The sequence below is a fragment of the Erigeron canadensis genome, chromosome 3 (assembly GCF_010389155.1).
Source record: "Erigeron canadensis isolate Cc75 chromosome 3, C_canadensis_v1, whole genome shotgun sequence".
NCBI lineage: Eukaryota > Viridiplantae > Streptophyta > Magnoliopsida > Asterales > Asteraceae > Erigeron > Erigeron canadensis.
The window spans coordinates 22,803,339-22,822,630 of NC_057763.1; the positions used below are offsets into that span (position 1 = coordinate 22,803,339).

Below are 19,292 nucleotides of genomic sequence, written 5' to 3' on the forward strand. Positions count from 1 at the left end.
TTTTGAGATGATCTTCCTGATGCATCCAATCAAGGTAGTAGGACGATAATCTGCGAGGATTTTAACTCATGGTTTTTGGAGATTAAAGTGATGAAAGAAGAGTCGCAACCACGACTAATGGTTCCTGTTTCATGGAAGTCGATCATTATTGACAATAGATCAAACTGTAGTAAATCCCATAACTTTAGCCAAACTTGAAACTGTGTGGGTCGGGAGCCTTGTCACTGTCACAATCCCAAACTGCTTGCTTGATTTCTGCAAAAAATAATGGGGAAATAAGGTCTACATCTTCCTTTTGGAGAGTTTTAAGCCCGAAAGACTTCAACTTGGGCCTATCTTTAATGGGCTCTGTGAACTTCTGTTGGAAAAAGTTGTATACGGCATCTCCAATACTAGGAGGGTCGATATGCCATTGGCCATCAATTTCTAAACCATCCAGTCTATTCTTGGAAGTTCTGCAGTTGATATAGCGATGGAAGAAAGATGAATCCTCATCCCCATATTTGATCCACCTAGCACGAGATTTTTGGTGGAGATATTGCATTTTAGCATGTTCCAGTTCAAGCAGCTTATCCTTTGTCTCAATCCACAAAGCCAACTCATCATCAGTATATTCTTTGATATCTACAATGGAGTCCAGTGCTACAAGTTCATCAGTGAGTATAGTGGATTGGAGGTTTTCTTGGGAGTGTAATTCACGAGACTAGGTTTTGAACTTGACGTTTAGAATTTGGTCTGGGCGACCAAAAAAAGGCCCTGATTCGATAATGAAGGTGATGAATTCGGTTATACCCGGTTTGTTCAGCCACGAATTGAAAAAACGGAAGGGGGATGGACCAAAATCTTCGACTGTGGTGGTTAGAGTAAGCAATCTGCGATCAGAGTTATTGCATATGAAATACTAGTTGTCATGCCTTTAATACTATTAAGTCACATATACTATATGGGAGGGGACTCCAATTTACCATCAAAATAAAAATTAGCAAAATCAATAGATAAAGTATAATCTACCAATATATATATATAACAAGGTGATAAATTCATTCCTAAACAAACAAGAACCCTTGGATGAATTTCATCTTTGATTTATTACCATTAAATTAAATTTAATTATTTATCTTTCTTAAATCACAATATTAATACTTATACTTTTTATGATTATACAAAAAATACCCCTTTAAATTTAATTTTACACTTTTTGGTTTTCCATCACAAATTTACACTTTTTACCCAATAATTTTAATTATTATATATTCAATATATTAATATATTAATAGCTAATATATATCTGAACTTTAAATTTAATTTTACACTTTTTGGTTTTCGATCACAAATTTATACTTTTTATCCAATAATTTTAATTATTATATATTCAATATATTAATATATTAATAGCTAACATATATCCGAACTAGATTAATACCCGAATAATACGCGGTAAAAATATATAATAAATGACATGTTAAAAATTGAAAATATCATAAGTTGACAAATATTTAACCAGGTAAGAATTAAACAACTAGAAAATATGAAGTTATTTTAGTCTTCGATTAAATTTTGGTTAACATTTATCAGACAGTTCGTTTTTAGGCATAAAGTTCACTTTTGTAACAAACCTTAGTCATTGTTTCTCATATATATTTGTGCGTTATTTAACCACAGTTTTGAAAATTGGATACAACATTTATTAGAGGTCTCGCTAAATAAGATTTTCATTTCTTTGAATATCTTTTATTCATCCGGATAATTTAGTTATACACTAAAATTACTTAGCAAATTAATTATCAATTTATATATCGCATGTTATGTTAATCAAACTTAAAAGCAATTTTCATAAAACTATTTTGCTATATAATTGTGATAGCTTACTATAGAATCCATATTTGATTTTTAGTTTTTTTTTATTAAGAAGGCCGGTTTGACTCCGGTCCACTTTTTAAAACATTGATTTAATAAAAATGTTATATGATAAAAGTCTTATGCAAAAATCCTTATAACCAAATTTTATTCGTTATATGATAAAAATCTTATACAAAATATAACTTAATAGAAACGTATTACATTAAAAAAAATTTATTGAAATAACATTAAAAATTAATTTTAAAGATAAAAAAATGATGTAAAATACAAAAACATTAGTTCTCATAATTATATCATTAAAAACATTAATTATTAATGTCTACACTTATATAAGGAAGTAATAATAACTTAAATTTAATAAAATAAAATTAAATCAAAGGGTTAAATAAGGTATACATCATCATCATCATTTGATCTAATACATGTAAATAAAAAGTTAAAATTCATATAATGATCCATACTTCTTCAAAAATGAATTAAGGTTTCTCTTTAATATATTTTTAAAGATAATAATAAAATAATACTCTTTATCTTATATCTTATCCAATAGAATAATAGTTAATATTATATATATATATATATATATATATATAACAAAGCATATTTTAATTGAAATATCTAACATATGTTTCATTTAAAATATACAGATTAATTTTCTACTAATAAAAATAGTAAGCTATATTTCAAACCATAATAAAGTAAAATTGAATATTAATAATGTCGTAACACCTGATATCTAATGTCCAGGTTAGTCAAATTATCAACGACAGTGTTGAGAAGGCCAATTTTAGCTTAGGTGAGTGAAAACTTTGGGAACATCAACTTTTAACATTGATCAGCAATTTTGGAGCATTTGGTGACGGAGAAGTTACGCTCTTTTTAACAAAGTAAAAAAAAATTATCGAAATTAATGATGTATGATTTAGCTTGTAAATATGCATGACTATTGTGATTACTGTTATAAAAGAATTTGAAAAAAATATAACGTTTTTACATACAACTATATTATCAATGTAGTGTACATTTACCCAAACAAAAAAATTTTTTTTTTCCCTATTCTATAAAAAATCAAAACTTTCAAAATTTTTACCCTACCAATAAAGAGATTTATCTCAAGACTAATGTTTCCAACCAAGTGATGTACTTTCAAATAAGAGGCTTATGACAAGAAAGTCAACGTTTGTATGTATTCTTTATTTATTAATATTTTGTAGGAAAAAAAAATACAAATATACCATTAAAAAAGATTACATTGTACCAAATTAGAGTCGGACTCCATCCATGCTTATATATCATGAATATGACATATGGTTCAAAAACTGGATGCCATGTGGTTTAAAATCATCCATGTGATTCATGTTTCTGAGTTTGCGTTCTTATGTAAAACAAATGGTAATAATACATGGACAAATATATGTTCCTCATTCCTTGATGCACGCTCGATTGCTAACCCCTTAAGATGTTATTAAAGAAGGAGTGAAAATAAGAAAACATTCTGGAATGATCATTGGTTTAATGATGGCAACCTTTCAACTCAATTTAGAAGGTTGTATGTCTTGGCACTATCGAAAGAATGTGTCATGTGTCACATTTTTCATGACATGACATGAAAATCTGAATGACATCGAGATATTTGTGACAATATGGATAAGCAATAACTTTTGGTATTGAATAATTTATTAAATCAGTAAGACTTAATGAACAATACAATAAATGTTTGTGAAATTTTCAAGATCAAAAAATCAAATGTTAATAAAGTGAAATTAAATATTTTAATTCGTTAGTTATTACTTTAAAAAAATTATATTTTTGATGTATGTAAGTATAAAACTATATTTACTCGCGTATTACGCGAAACAATAATCTAATTCCGTTTATATTACACGGATGCCACGTTAATAGTTATAAATAAAAAAGTTAGCCAAGTCCAAAAGGAAAAGATCGAAAATAAACTTTAGACTATCTTTACAACTTCATAAAAACTCCCTACTCTTCAACTAAAACAGTAAAAACTCCCTACTCTTCAACTAAAACAGTAGTTAACATAAAAAAAAAGTTAGTCTAAATATGATTCTGTTCTTAATAAATCTTCTATTGAAAAGTGTAGTTAGAAATTACCCCAACTTTACTTTTAATAAACTAATTTACACGCTAAACCCTTATACTAATTACTACTCGTAATTTATACCACTAGGAGTAGCTAGGGTTTCCTTCAATACCCTTTTATCAATTTATACCTTTAATTTTTTATTTTTTTTTATAGCATATCTCCACTATCATATCTATATATCAATTACATTTATATTAATATATACCACTCGATACTATTATCACGACCAAAAGTGACCATTATCATTAGTACTCACAACACCAACCACTTGTCACCGTATTATGCAAATATCGAGCTAGTTTAAAATGATGAACTCCCATTATTCAAAATCGGCAAATTGGAAGTTTGACATTAGTAATTTGAGGCTAATAATTGAAGTCATCACCATCACGAATTATTAAATGAAAAAAAAATCACTTTTATTATATTTCCAATCCAGTTTACGAGTATTATTTTCTTACAAACAATAATTGTGATTAAATTAAAGAGCAGTACTACAACCATGTCATGAATCATGATATACGTAGTACAAAATGAACAAATTAGGCCCACTTCCACCGCTATAATGATCATGTAATTTAAATTTAATTTCTAAATTACTGTATGAATATTATATTAAGAGAAGTGATATATTCACAACTCAAATTTGTCATTACAACAATTATTTGCTTTAGATGTATAGTTATACACTGTCATTAAATACGTGTAATTGTTGTAAATAACAAACTCTTGTTGTGAATATATCACTATTAAACCTTCGACCAGAAACACCACAATTACGTGATACTCTACTTTTTGTGTATTTATAAACAAAAACTTCATGGTGATGTCGTGATGATTCATATAATTTATTTAAAAAGCCATATATATATCAACAACATGTTTTATGTTATTATATTTTATAGTAAATATATAAAATGCATTTAGTAAGATTACCACTAAAAAAATTTAGACGGATTATATTCTTTCACAGTATTAATGTAAAAATGAAATTTTCTTCCAGATCATGGACCAACCAATTAAGTACTTTCAATTTATGAAAATTGATTTCATGTATTTTAATTTGTAAACTATTATCTGAGATACAAAATCAAAAATGAAAGTAAAATAAAATAAAAGAACGCAACACATAAATATATTTACGTTTTGATGTTGTGTTTTATTTTCATTAATTACTCTGAGTTAACCTCAGGTTGGTAAATTAAATTACTCAACATTGGCCTAAGTTTATCTTTCCACATTTCTTGACCGGATTCATTCTCACATTCTCTCCACCTAATTTCAACCACCACTATCTCCTCCGTCAACCCTTTAACCTCCACCATCAATGTGAAATTACTATATTGCCCTCCATCAACTTTTACACACCACTTTTTTCTCATCGCCACCTTTAACCCTTCTTCCTCCGCCGCATCAGCCACCTTCTCGATTATCGCCTCCGGCGCCACCGTCGACAAAAACATCTCTCCCGCATCTTGTTCGTCAAACAAACCCGATAAATTATACCCGGACGAAAATGATATGATGTCAAATGCATTCAAGTTCTTTAAATTCCGACCACCGTCATCCTTAGTTGTTTCAAAATATTGGGACTTAATATCAGCGTCTTTGTACCCAATCCTGAACCACGGATCACTGTATATTTCTTCAACAGTGATCCGTGTTTTGGGATTTGTGTCCAGAAGACGCGATAAAAAACGTCTCAGCTCTGGAGACGTCCATTTGGGGACACGAAATTCCCCTTTATATATTTTTCTATACATAACCATTAAATTCGGATCATTAAAAGGTAAATAACCCGCATTAAGAACAAATAATATAATCCCACATGACCATATATCAACTTTAGCACCATCATAACCTTTTTTAGCTAAAATCTCTGGTGCCACATAAGCAGGTGTACCACACATCGTATGTAGTACCTTGTCTGCTGTCCCTGACACCTGGTCAGTTACAGCAGACAAACCAAAATCAGTTACTTTTAGATTCCAATTTTCATCTAAAAGTAAATTCTCTGGTTTCAAATCTCGATGGTACACACCTCGAGAATGACAATATCCAACAGCTGAAATCAGCTGTTGGAAATATCTTCTACTCAGATCTTCACTAAAGCGTGATTTTGCAACTTTTGAAAAGAGTTCGCCACCTTTGGCGAACTCTAATATAAAATATATCTTCTTTTGGTTCGCCATTACTTCATGTAATCGCACAATATTTGGATGATGAAGCCTTCTCATGGCGGATATCTCACGCTTAACATGACCCGTTAAGCCGCCTTTCACAACTCTTTGTTTGTTAATCGCCTTAATCGCGACACTTTGTTCAGACTCGATGTCCCAGCCTTGATAGACTTTGGCGAAAGCGCCATAGCCTAAAAGCTTCCCTAGCTCGTATTTACCGAAAAGAGTTTTGTCAGCAGGAAGCTGTACATCTTCTTCTCCGGTAAATTCTCCTAAGGCTGGTGACATATTGAGTTGAACATATAAAGTAAAGAATGATTAGAGAAAGAGAGATAATGGGTTTTTTGTTGAGTTAAGAATGAAAGTGGTGGGGGACTGGGTGGAGCTAAAGACAGGTTACCAATTGGCCGGGGTATTTATTGGATTTCTTGCAAGGAATATATATGTATTGTTTTGTTATAAGTCATAATAATATGTTAACTAGTGGTATAAGTTATAAGACAAAGTTGTTTTCAGAAAGGTATATTGTTTTTGGCCATATGTATATACTTAATATAATTGACAATACTAGAAATTTAATATTTTTTTGCTATTATTGTATCTATAATAAAAGTTATATTACGTGTGAATAGTCATAGTTTGTAGTTGTACTGTGTTTTAACTATTAGTGATAAATATTAATGGATATTTGAAACAAAGAATTTATAAATTGTATCGTCAAATATAAAAAAAATGCTCCTTTTTGTTGACAAACAGTAGTTTGTAACTGATTAAAGAGTTGTGGTTAATTAAGTTTATAATATAGCTGGTTAAACTAATGTTTGATATAAAAGGATGTAGTAAATAAAAAGGGAATTTCGTACTGCAGACTTTACCTAAGCTTAAGTACTGCCACTTTAAAAAAAAGTTACAAATTAAACTTTAAAATTTGATAAACATATATAGCCTCCTTGAATTTTACATACCCTCCCCTGAATTTTACATAATCCCCCTTGCTTTATCTAAAATAGGTACTGCATGCTTTATCTAACATTTTTCTAAATAAAAAATTTTCGGATATCCACCCAATGAATTAATAATGGAGATATTTGTGTAGTTTTTATTTTTGTTAATATTTTATTTTGCATTATAGATAGTGTTAATTTAGATGTTCTGAATTTTTCTGACCACAAAAAATGCAATAGAAAAACTCATGGTCCAAAAATGAGTAATCAAAGTATCTTGATGATAATTATCTTGAGGTGGGTGTGAAGCTTTTTTATGAAAATGATGTTCAATTATCATTTGTTTTCCAAAGTTCAATTAGCTAATATTTTGATCAGTACATTTTTATGTTTCAAAACCCGTAGGATTTGAAACTTACTTTTAAGCTAGCGAATAATATCTTTTTATATATATGAGCATGGTACTCGCGCAATGCAGCGGCAATAGTGGGGAAGGCGGTCTAGGTTGATGGTATGTCGGTGATGGTACTATTGGTGGTGGTGGCGATGTTAAGTAGTGTAAGTTGATATAATTGTGATAGTGGAAATTTCCGGTTGCGGGACATCAATTGTCGCGTTGAAACAATTGTGTTATTTAGTGTACTTTCATTGAATTAACAAACATTATGTCATTGATAGGTTTATTTAAAAGTTTATCGTATCAAATATATATTTATTTAACAGCAAAATCACAATAGTTTCCATCTACACGTTGCGCGCTTTCAATTAGTTCGATTACTTTTTGTTATTTATGATTTATGTTTAATAGAAACTTTGACATATGAAATATATCCTTATTCAAAGACAATACCACAAAAAATAATAAGAATTTTTAATATATTGTTTGAAAACGATTATGTTTTGTTATTAATAATGTGTCGCTATATATGTTTGTTAAAATTTTTGACCTATGAAAATATATATTTATTCAAAGGCATACTAAAAAAATAGTTTTGATATACTATTTGAAAACCTAAAAGAATAAAAAATATGTAAAAACCAAGTGGTAACCCGTAATTTTAAACCTGAAAGGGATTCAATGTGGTAAAATTTGAATATTGTTACAAAAAATAATAAATATTTTCAATATAGTTATTTGAAAAACCGAAAGAAAAAACATATGGAAAAACACCAAAATGTAACTCGTATTAAAAAAAACCCCGAAAGGGTGTGATTTGGCAAAATCCGAATAATGGTGCGAGTTGTAACATGGACGAATAGTAACTCACCATACAGGCGAGTTACTATTCACATTATATAAAATATGTAAAAACCAAGAGGTAACTCGTAATTTTAAACTTGAAAGGAATTCAATATGGTAAAAGCTGAATATTGTTACAAAAAATAATAAATGTTTTTAACATAATTATTTGAAAACCCGAAAGAAAAACATATAGAAAAAAAAAGTAACTCGTATTAAGAAAACCCGAAATGATTGCAATTTGGCAAAATCCAAATAATGGTGCAGGTTATAATATGGACGAATAGTAACCCGCCATACATGTGAGTTACTATTCACATTCTATTCCCTTAATGTAGTATATAATAAAATATAATACTTTATATAGTTCAAATGCACATTTGATTCGACTCAAAAAGAAATAAACGTTTGAAAAAATAAGTTAAGGGTGAAATTGTCCATCCATTTAACTTTTAGTAGATGGATAGTTTTGCATAATATAAGAGAGTGTTTGATATGATGGAATGAAAATGGTGAAAATGGAATAAGGATTATTTATATTGTTTGGTTATATAAGATAATGGAAATAAAGAAGTAAAGGGGAGAATCATTTCCATTCTCATGATTCCTCCTAAAATGGTGAATAATAGTGAGAATGGAATCAAGTTATCTTCTTTTCTTTTTTTCTCATGTATTTAACTATTAATCTTACTTATTTATATCATAAATTATAATTAGTTTTTGTCAAAAAAAATCATATTAATTTGTTTATTTTTTATATTTTTTTTATGTTCATTATTTGTTGTTACCAAACAATATAATATATTTCTTTTCCAAATACTCATTTTCTTTCATACTATTTCCTTTCTTTATTACATTTACATTCTCCATCATTCTCTCCTACTAAACACCCCCTAAAAATCGGTTCCATTTTACTTCGCAATTTTCCATGGACCCAATTTACAAATGACCGTTTATTTTAAGTTGAAACCCTACTTTGTTCCGTTTACAACAACCATCTTTGGTTCTTAATTGTTTTCAAAGTAAACTTCGTGATTCACACACAATATAACCTTTAAATCTTTAATATACTTAATAACCATCGGATAATAACTTGCGGTCACCGGCGCCACATCTTAAGTGGATCCTGGGTTCGAGTCTTGTCAAAGACAAACCTGAGATAATTAAAGGATTATTAAGTGGTTAAGATTTGCCTGACTGGGGGTTAGTGGGTACCAAATATGGTACATGACTACATGAGATATCGTGATTCCCATCCAATTACTTATATTTTTATTTTTAACTTTAACAATAACTAGCAAATCGCGACAATAGCCAATTTTCGTTGCGATCGTACCAAAATAGCTAGGGTTTTTCGGATTATCACAAAATAACCAACAAAATCGCAATAAAAATGAAAATCGCAACAAAAAACGCGAAATCGCAACAAAAAATGCTATGATTATTGTTTTCATCTCATCTTCGATCAGACGAGGTCGGTGAACATTCTTTTTTTATTATGAAGATGTCATTTGCTTAGAAAGAGTGAGTACGTTTTTAGAATAATGAAAATTTGAATGATGATGAAACTGAATTGTACTCTGAGTTGGTATTTATAGAGTGACAATCCAACTAGCCATTCAAGGACTGAAAGTGTAAATGTTTTTGAGTTTTTGGCTGTTGGAGGGACTGAAAGTGTAAATATTTTGAATTTGAACGTTAGAGGGACTGAAAGTGTAAATATTTTAATTTTGAACGTTGGATGAGCGTCTTTTACTTTACCTACAAATACTGGCTTCTTATCAAACATTTCTGATCAAATCACAAACTTTTATAAATCTTAAATGGCTTCTTCATCTTCATCAAATGTCCCTAACTGAAAACCACCAATGACTGTCGATCAAGTGGATGACAGTATCATGGTTGATATCCTCGACCACCAATTGTTCAGAGAGGAACTTGTTGCAGTTATGCGAAAGCTAAGTGCGAAGAAGTAATGGTGTTTTGAACAAATTAGATACATGCAAACTGAGTATTGTACTGAGCTTGAGTGTCAATACTTTACTTATTTGCAGGGAAAGATCGACAAGACCCAAGTTGCTCTGGAACAACTTGACTGTGCGGTTACCACCTTGGAGCATTTAATCATAACTGCCAAAGCAGTTTATGAGATGAAAAATTAGTTTGTCTTTGAATAATGTGTTCTACGAACTATTATTATGTATGTTTCTTTTTATTAAGTTTGTAATGTTTTTTATGTATTTGTGTTGTAGGTTAATGTTTTGTGTGTTTTAATTTCTTAATGTTTTATGTTTTAAATAAATGTTATGTTTTATTTAGTTGTATTGTGTTTTTAAAATTAATGAAATTTTAGGGTTTATTTGAAGTTTTGTATTTATGTCTAATATAATAAACTAGTATCCTTAATAAAAAAAAAAGTCGAAGTCAAACCGTTGCGAGATGCGAGTTGCGATTTCGCGTATTTTGTTGTGATTTCCATTTTTTGTTGCGATTTTGGCATTTTTTGTTGCAATTTTGGCATTTTTGTTGCGATTTCGCGTTTCTTGTTGCGATTTCACTTTTTTTGTTGCAATTTTCATTTTTTGTTGCGATTTTGTTGGTTATTTTGTGATAATCTAAAAAACCTTGGCTATTTTGGTACGATCGCAACAAAAATTGGCTATTGTCGCTATTTTCTCTGATAGAAATGTCAAAATAATATTTTTAGAAAATAAACAAAATTCGGCCCACTATTGTAAAGTTGTATAGTCACCGTATACTTGCTCACAAATCCTTAGCCCAATTGTTCACTTTTTATGAAAATAAACAAAGTTCGGCCCAATAAACAAAAGTTCAGGGGTTTACTCATCCGTTGACTTTGATAGTTAACTAAAAAAGTACGTGGTTTCTGCCTTTCTGGTGGGTAAAAAAAGAAACGAAGTAAATTTGTGATTTTCAACAAAAGACTTCCTGGGCTCTGTCTTTCGATTCGATGATACCTATGATGTGGTTTGGTTTGAAACAAAGTTATAGTTAAATGTTGTTTAAGAATTATAATTGTAATCCTATACGAAATTCATTTCTCTTTAAACAACAACCTCGATTTTCTCACTTCACTCTCAATTCTTCATCAGGTAACCTAACCCAATCCCCTTACTTCTTCATTTCCATGTTTTTTAGAGTTTTTACATGCCTATATATATATATATGTGTGTGTGTGTATAATTCTAAGCGATTATCGTCTGTATTCAACTTTCAAATATCCTCCGTGGCTCGGTCCCATTAAATGCGTCCGGTTTTGAATTTTCAAAGTTTATCTTTTTCTAATTTTGACCTTAAATATTTTTTATTGGATTCTATAATATTCGATGAAAGTTATATATACAATGAAAGCACATGTAAACCTCGACCAATTCATATAGTTTTTAGCAATTATTATGTAATACAAACAAAAATATTTTTGGTCAAAGTTAAAAAAAAAAACTTTGAAAATGGACACTTTTAATGGGTCGGGGGTATTATTATATTTTTTTGACATCAATGAGATGTGGCACAACTTATATAGACTAGAAAAAGTACCTTCACAACTTATACAATATATGAATATAACAATATATGAAAGTTGGATACAAACAATAAAAAAGGTTTCTAAGTTGGATACTTAGAAAATATAGTTTGGGCTATAGTTGACTCACTTTATATAAAGTAAGGAGAAATATATGATAACATATGTATATTTCATGTAGATGATAATTGTGATTTATGTGTTTTAGCAAAAATGGAGTCCATTCAACAATGTGTATTAGTACTAAGCGGAAAATCTGCCAATGAGAAGGAAGTAGCAAAGTCTTTGAAGGAAAGTATGTCCCTTAAACTTGCAGATGATGTTAAACTATCGACGTTTTTGCAATCCGAGACAGAAAGACATCGACAAAAAGATGAGTTTAATGTCGATAGTTATATGGCGTCTCTTATGACTACGTGTTTTGGTAGATTTCTTCTTTGGTCTCCGAGATTGCCTTCAACACAAGACGTGGTGTCTCTGTAAGTGTGTAAGATAAGAAGTTTTTGAGATTTATGTGATTTTGTATGTTGGTTTGGTTTAATAATTTGATGGCGTATGCAGCAACTTTTCTGACATTCCGATAGGTTCGGTGTGCATTGCAGATGTTCAGTTCAAAGGACGAGGTATGAAACTTATGAGCTATATGAATGTGTTGTGTTTTTGTCATTATCATACGATTGAATTCATGCGAATAATATAGTAATTTATATATAATAGATTAATTTATTGAATTAGTTGAATGTTTTAGGACGTTCGCAAAATGTATGGGAATCTCCTAAAGGTGGTCTTCTTTTTTCGTTTACGGTACAAATGGAAGATGGTCGTGTGGTGCCTCTTGTGCAGTATGTTGTGTGCCTGGCTGTGACAGAAGCAATTAAGGATATTGTCTTAGAAAATGTAACATTTATATATTCCGGTTTCACATCGTATTTTTGTATCTCTTGATTGGCCCGTATTGTCTTAAATGGATTTCAACAGCTTTAGATTAGTGAGGACTAAACTAGTTATGTAATGAATACAGTTCATAATATCATTTCTCAAAGACTAGTTGGATAATTAATGCAATAGCATCATTAAGAGAGTACATATGTGTTAAATTTACTATGTTGTCATCGCATTTGTAATAAATCAATAAGTGATTGATCCTGTAGAATGTGAGTTACTGACTTCGAAGAAAGTATGTATAAATGTATAAAAATCAAGAAACTGGAGATAGAAGTAGGGTGATTATGATTGTTAAAGATATGTATATGGCTGATGTGTGAGGTCTTTTTTTTATTTGAAAATTTCTTGAAATGGACTGATATATCTGTTGCCTGTTGAGGAGAAGTAATCAGATTTCAGCACCTGTCAAAATTTGGATATAGTTATGACTGGGCGTTTTATGTAGTTTATTTTCCTGTTTGTTCACGGAGGCAGGTCATTTTTGTCTTTATAAATACTACGGGTTTTCCCTGTGGAGTCTTGTAACTAACTGTTTCTTTCATTAATAACGTCGACTTTTAAGATTTTATCTTTATCTAACATCCATGATTTTGTTGCTTGCATGAATAACATGATATCAAGAAAGCTAATCATTTATTTGTAATTCCTCAATTATGCTTGCTTCTCATTTGTAATATTGACATTTGTTATGTTATGTCAATTCTAGGGCTTCCCCCCTCTTGATATCAGAATAAAGTGGCCCAATGATCTCTATTTAGACGGCCTTAAAGTGGGAGGAATTTTGTGTACATCAACATATAGATCTAAGAAGTTCAATGTTTGTGTTGGTAAATTTCTCACTCCAACTATAATTGTGCTCTTTGACTTTACCAGAAAAACTTCCATTTTGCATCTTTAGTCAACCTTTCACATGGAGGCATTGTACAGGCATCATATGGCTCATACGGGATGAGTCGACGGGTATCCAGTTGTGGTACCGGGGCTAGGGTTCCCTCCATTACTCTAACTTCTAATCTTTTTAATTGTAGGTGTAGGCTTGAATGTTGACAATGATAAGCCAACAACATCCTTGAATGCGGCGCTGCGAAAGTTAACTTTTGGTTACCAGCTGCAGAGAGAAGACATTACATCAGCCTTCTTTAATAAGTTTGAGCATCTTTTCCATACTTTGATAAACCATGGTGAGTACTAGTTTTTGTACTCTTAAAATATTTGATGGATCATCTCTGTGCATTTCTGTATGTGTTACGTTGTTCTTTTTTTTTTTTGTTTCGATACTTTCAGTATAAAGTTTCCTTTATGTGTCTCTTGTATGTTTCTTCTATTTGAGCCTATATACCCACTTTGACCCGTAACTCGAAACCTACCTATGTTACCACCTCTAGTTTCTGAGAAGAAGACTCATGCTGGTGGTTACAGCCGTTAAGCAACATTTGACTAAACCCTAAAAAGGGCCATCTGTGAGTCATGTCACTTTTCGAAAATAACTTATTTACGAGGGTTTGTTTATCCAGGAAATCCAGTAGCATGAGTGTTTTTAGTGGCAAAATCAACCGAACTATTTCTGCAGAACATGATAGTTATTGGGTTCTTTCACTCTCATATTAAAAATTGTAACTCATGGTATCTCTTACTTTTTATGCAGGCTTCAGACCGCTTGAGGAACTGTATTACAAGACCTGGCTCCATAGGTACTATTGCAGATATAATCGCAATGATTATTAATAACTCTTTCACTATTCTCGTTTTATATAATTTTTGTGTGTGTGCAAATAATACAGTATTTACATCCAACAGAATGGGTTGTGTTTTGTTACACTTTTGTCAAGATTGGAAACCAAACCAGTTTTGGGAACCACTTTTCTAATTGCTTCTGCTGACTCCCCTTACCAAGTTCCCTTAAAATGTGGAAAAGCTAAAATTAACTGCATGCAATTAAAGGTCATTCAGTAGTCTGCAAGTTTGAACAGTAAACTTTATATCATGAAATTTGAACATTTATAAATGTTTTTGGTCTATTCTCTCAGTAGACAGTATGGTAGTAAGTAAGATAATGGAAGACATAGGGTCGTTTAATCTAGTCATGATGAGTGGGGAGCGTACCATGTTCTTGAGGTTCCTATGTCCAGAAAATGGTATTTTGTGATGTTCATACCAATCATTTGGTATTAATGTATATAATTTTCAATTGTTCGTCTCAAAACATCAGTGGGCAAAGGGTCGTTGTCCAAGAAAAAAACGAAGATCAAGAAATGCTAATGGAGAATGTAGTTACTGTTCAGGTGAGCCTACCTCTCTTTGTGGGTAACATGTTTACTATATAAGCAAAAACTAAGAGGTAGTATAATAGGTGGGTTGGGTAAACCAGGTATATTATTAGTTTGGGCTGAGGGCCTGGGTGGGTTGACCTGGAACACGTTTTGTCTAAATATTCCATACTAATTAATGTGTCAAGTATGATTATATAAATCCCATAACAATAATGTACTAATTATATTAATAGAATGATTTGGGAGGTTTCATTATTGAAACAAGCACTTTGTACCACTTTTGACCCATCTGACCATTTTTTTTAAAGCTAGTCAATTATACCAGGTATACTTTTTGGAAATAAATTTAACCCAAGTCGACCCCTTCTTACATAAATAGGTTGAAATTGCCACATTAAGAGACTTCCCTAGATGCATGCATTAAATTCAATGGCGAGATGATTGCATCTGGCAGATAATTGTTTGTTCCCACATTTTTAGTAATTTCACATAGCATTCACTTAGCTAGGAGTTGTCAGTGGGGAGTTCTAACAATTTCACTTCTTAATTGCACAGGGGTTAACATCTTCTGGATATTTACTCGCCATTTCTGATAATGGTGAGATGTGTGAGCTTCATCCAGATGGCAATAGGTACGATTTTTGGGTACTTGCTACATAAATAATAAGAAAATAGCATCTAATCCCCCATATAAGAGTACAGATTTGACGTATGATTTTGCAGGTCTCAAATAGTTGCCATTAACTCTACAAACTTCTTTTAAAGTAGACATTAAATAGAATCACAGTATCATGTATTTAGTGATAGCAAGGGCCATGCAATTTTCATGTGGCCATACCGTTTTAGTTAATGGAGTAAAGACGACCAATGTATTAGCTTTCTATGTCGGAACCATATCAGTTAAAAAGTTTCACCCTTATTGAAATCCCATATTTCATGATATGATTATCAAATAGGCATAGAGAATAGAAAATGAGAAAACCTTCCAAAACCACAAACGAACAATGGAGTACGGTCTTTTAATGTACCATTAGGATTTAAACAGGTTGATTTTGTTTACTTAGTAGCAATGGGTATGGTTAGTTTTGGGAGCTTTATATGGAAATAGTCTCTATGCAATATTAGAAGAAAATACTATGTATAGAAACACCTCTTCCCAAGTCCCAACTCTTAAAAGCATGGATAGTTTTGGTGCATCATTGGGGGTTTACTTATGTGTAATACAACTACATTTGACCAACATGGAACACTTGCACTTGAGCTGTGTTTTGCTTCACTCTGTTTAAGTCTATTTCCTTTTAACACTGATTATTTTGGTTTTATACAGTTTTGACTTTTTCAAAGGACTGGTAAAAAGAAAACATAGCTGCTAGACTTTGTTGATATATGTTAGAGGTATGTATCAGCTAATTATTCATTTAATATGGTGGGATTTTGTCAATGCAAAGGTTAACCGTATATACTATGGAATAGATTACAGTTATACAACGGAAGTGCAGCCTGTTACAGAGAGGTCTTACGGCTCAAAGTAGCAGTTTCATGGCTTGTTTAAAAATAGACATCAAATTCTTGCCTGCTTTGGCTTATAGTTTTTTTCTGTTAGTACTTTTCCTTCTAATATCGATTGTTGCCATTTTTGTTTCTTGTAAGATGCTAGAATATCTGTAATTCAATATTTCATTTACCATTCTTTGATCGATAGAAAACATAAGATTTTAACACATAGTAATGTAGCTGAGGCTGACAATTCTATATATGACATACACCAACTTTGATGTTAAAAGGAGTCAAAATGGGTCGAAACAAAAATTTCCAATTTATATGACAAGTTCTTTCTCCTTTTATGGTTTCTCAGGGATAATAATAAACTTTTCAATCCTGCATAATTTGCGTTAGGTTGTTTTGGTCATCAAAAGGCGATGAAAATGGTACTAAATTATCATACTGCTTTCACCCTCTGCTTTGATTCTTAAAAGAAAAACAGAAGTAAAAAATAACTAACAAAATAAGCATAGATAAATGAAATCCCAAAATTACATATGAAGACTCTTTTCAGAAAAATCTGTTACATTTATATCCATGCAAGTCTAATAGCTTGTCTGGTTTGGGCCATAAGAAAGTAAGATACTTTGAGGGAATGAGGGTTACCAATCTGTAATCAGAACTGTTAGCCCACAGAAAAAACTGTAACAAATAAATAAACATGTTTGGTCATGGAACTCAAGAAAGTAAATATGTAAACAACTTGTAAACTATGGCAACTATGACTACAAAGATGATCTGATCAGTTAGGGTGATACTTTCATTTTTGTCGACTGCTTCGTTTAGAACTGTAGGTGAGCACTTGAGTTCAATGGAGTATGCCCCTTTATCGTCTTGGATATCTGGTTCTATGTTTATCTCCCCCATTGCAGATCTGAACTCTCCATAGCTCCATTCCTTTACTCATTTATCATCCAAGTTAGTTATGTAAATATACATAATTGAAACTGTTAAACTTTAATCACACTTTTTACCCATGAACACAGCTTAATGTGGCAATATGGACTAGTCATAAAGATATCAGTATGAGTTATGGTCTCAAACAGGTCAAAAACAGGGCAGATGGAAGTGGAACGCGTCAAACTAGTTGAAAGCCATCTAAAGTCAATTGTTAATCTTTACAAACCTAAACCAGTATATAAAGGATTTAGTTTATTGTTAATATTTTTATTTTGGCAAAATAGACCATAATAGTGTTTGCAGCTCAATCTGACCTGACTCGTTTTGAGCCTTTGACATATTACCCAACCCACCCATCTTTCTCTGTCTTAGTAGATGTTATCACAAATGTAATCATCAAATTCAAGTAGGTCAAGGAACAAAAAATAAATAGGTTTTACCTCAGCTTGTTCTCCCATGGTGAACACAATGGTGTTAGGGTTGGTGCGGAAAGAGAAAGGTCCTTCCTCAGACAAGAGGCGAAACTCTCCAAACTCGGTTGGGATATGAAGGCCAAGAGCAAATGCTGCTGAATCTCGTCTAGATCCGCCATCCAATGCACGTGGTGTTTGAGAGGAACGTGGAGTATGTGGTTGAAGAGACGAGTTGTTATGCTTGAACAACGTCATTCTTGTTTCGTTTTCCTTGATTTTCTTTCGAGGTTGCTTACCACTATTGTTACCCATTATTTGAGCAACATCTTTTGCAATTCCTTCGAGCTTATTCGCAATATTATCCATTTTATTCCTGTGAAGTATACATCACAATTATTATAAATGAAGGAAAATGAAAGCTAATTATCCAAAGTTTCTTAAAATGCATAATGGTTAGCAGCGCAGTTTATTGCCCATTTGCCTTCTATTTTAATGTAAAGTGTTGTTCCGTAATGAAATATAATGATTTTATGAAAAAAAAAATAAAAAAATAATCAACATATTCCGTTAAAGAAAAGCAACAAACCTGAACTGCTGAAATTGTGCCTCATTCTTAACATCTCTACGCCGTTCTGCGATAGCCATGGCAGATCTCGACCACGCAAATTCCTCGCGGTCACCATCGCGGCTCCACCTATCAGCCAACAATCCAAAACAAAACTCAGCTTCTGTAAACGCCATCTGTAGCTCCTCGGGCGATATCCCATGTCCACTAACCTTAAAAATACCAAACTTAACAGCAGAATCCAACATTTGATGGATCGAATGCTTATCCTTAGATTTGATCAACTTGTATTCGACATCAGCAATGGGCGGTCGGTTCATGTCATCAGGGAGATCAAATTCTGGTATGTTTTTTAGTTTGTCTACGTAACTGTTGAAAGGTGGTTGCGCCCGGGAATTGGGCATGGGAGAAGGCGGTTGCGCCGGTGACGATGTCAAACGACTCCGAATTCTGGCAAGGGCCATAGCTATAAATAATTGAGAATTTGTTTGTTATGAGGGGAAAAATTCATGTGAGATCAAAATGGAAGAGAAATGATGAGAAGAAGATGGGAATTATAGTTATTTGCATGGCGCGTTTTGTGGTTACTATATTAATTGTGCCTGCCACGTCTCCAATGCATATAATATATGTATAAACACACGTTTGGATGTACATGCTCAACATACTTTGGTTTAAAAAATACTTGTATAATTGATTAAAATCACATGAAATCGAAATTAATAATACTAGTAATGTGGAAAATATCGTTAGAATTTCTTAATGGTAAGCTTTAAACA

At 31.7% G+C, this 19,292-nt stretch overlaps 3 protein-coding genes across 3 annotated transcripts; 1 reads left to right on the forward strand and 2 right to left on the reverse strand.

The window, feature by feature from the left end:
• Positions 1–5,106: 5,106 nt before the first annotated feature.
• On the reverse strand, positions 5,107–6,549 carry LOC122590748 (CBL-interacting serine/threonine-protein kinase 14-like). Its single transcript, XM_043762922.1, has one exon. It carries the CDS (start codon positions 6,436–6,438, stop codon positions 5,143–5,145), a length of 1,296 nt encoding a protein of 431 aa, XP_043618857.1. The 5' UTR covers positions 6,439–6,549; the 3' UTR covers positions 5,107–5,142.
• A 4,702-nt stretch (positions 6,550–11,251) lies between these two features.
• On the forward strand, positions 11,252–16,780 carry LOC122590750 (biotin--protein ligase 2-like). Its single transcript, XM_043762923.1, has 11 exons — positions 11,252–11,447; positions 12,087–12,357; positions 12,440–12,501; positions 12,627–12,775; positions 13,530–13,650; positions 13,852–14,004; positions 14,469–14,514; positions 15,033–15,105; positions 15,649–15,725; positions 16,421–16,488; positions 16,567–16,780. The coding sequence occupies exons 1-10, from the start codon at positions 11,351–11,353 to the stop codon at positions 16,464–16,466; spliced, it is 1,095 nt and encodes a 364-aa protein (XP_043618858.1). The 5' UTR covers positions 11,252–11,350; the 3' UTR covers positions 16,467–16,488; positions 16,567–16,780.
• A 459-nt stretch (positions 16,781–17,239) lies between these two features.
• Positions 17,240–19,026, reverse strand: LOC122594608. Its single transcript, XM_043767044.1, has 3 exons — positions 18,535–19,026; positions 17,976–18,321; positions 17,240–17,532 (listed from the first exon to the last, which is right to left on the reverse strand). The coding sequence occupies exons 1-3, from the start codon at positions 18,975–18,977 to the stop codon at positions 17,314–17,316; spliced, it is 1,008 nt and encodes a 335-aa protein (XP_043622979.1). The 5' UTR covers positions 18,978–19,026; the 3' UTR covers positions 17,240–17,313.
• Positions 19,027–19,292: the final 266 nt, after the last annotated feature.

Excerpts from the sequence above, each read along its gene's own strand:
- LOC122590748 (XM_043762922.1), bottom strand. The coding sequence starts at position 6,438 with ATGTCACCAGCCTTAGGAGAATTTACCGGAGAAGAAGATGTACAGCTT.
- LOC122590750 (XM_043762923.1), top strand. The coding sequence starts at position 11,351 with ATGTTGTTTAAGAATTATAATTGTAATCCTATACGAAATTCATTTCTC. Across the intron at positions 14,005-14,468 it reads CCATACTTTGATAAACCATG|GCTTCAGACCGCTTGAGGAA; the intron begins GTGAGTACTAGT and ends CTTTTTATGCAG. Across the intron at positions 14,515-15,032 it reads TACAAGACCTGGCTCCATAG|TGGGCAAAGGGTCGTTGTCC; the intron begins GTACTATTGCAG and ends TCAAAACATCAG.
- LOC122594608 (XM_043767044.1), bottom strand. The coding sequence starts at position 18,977 with ATGGCCCTTGCCAGAATTCGGAGTCGTTTGACATCGTCACCGGCGCAA. Across the intron at positions 18,322-18,534 it reads GCACAATTTCAGCAGTTCAG|GAATAAAATGGATAATATTG; the intron begins GTTTGTTGCTTT and ends TATACTTCACAG. Across the intron at positions 17,533-17,975 it reads CCATGGGAGAACAAGCTGAG|GAATGGAGCTATGGAGAGTT; the intron begins GTAAAACCTATT and ends AAATGAGTAAAG.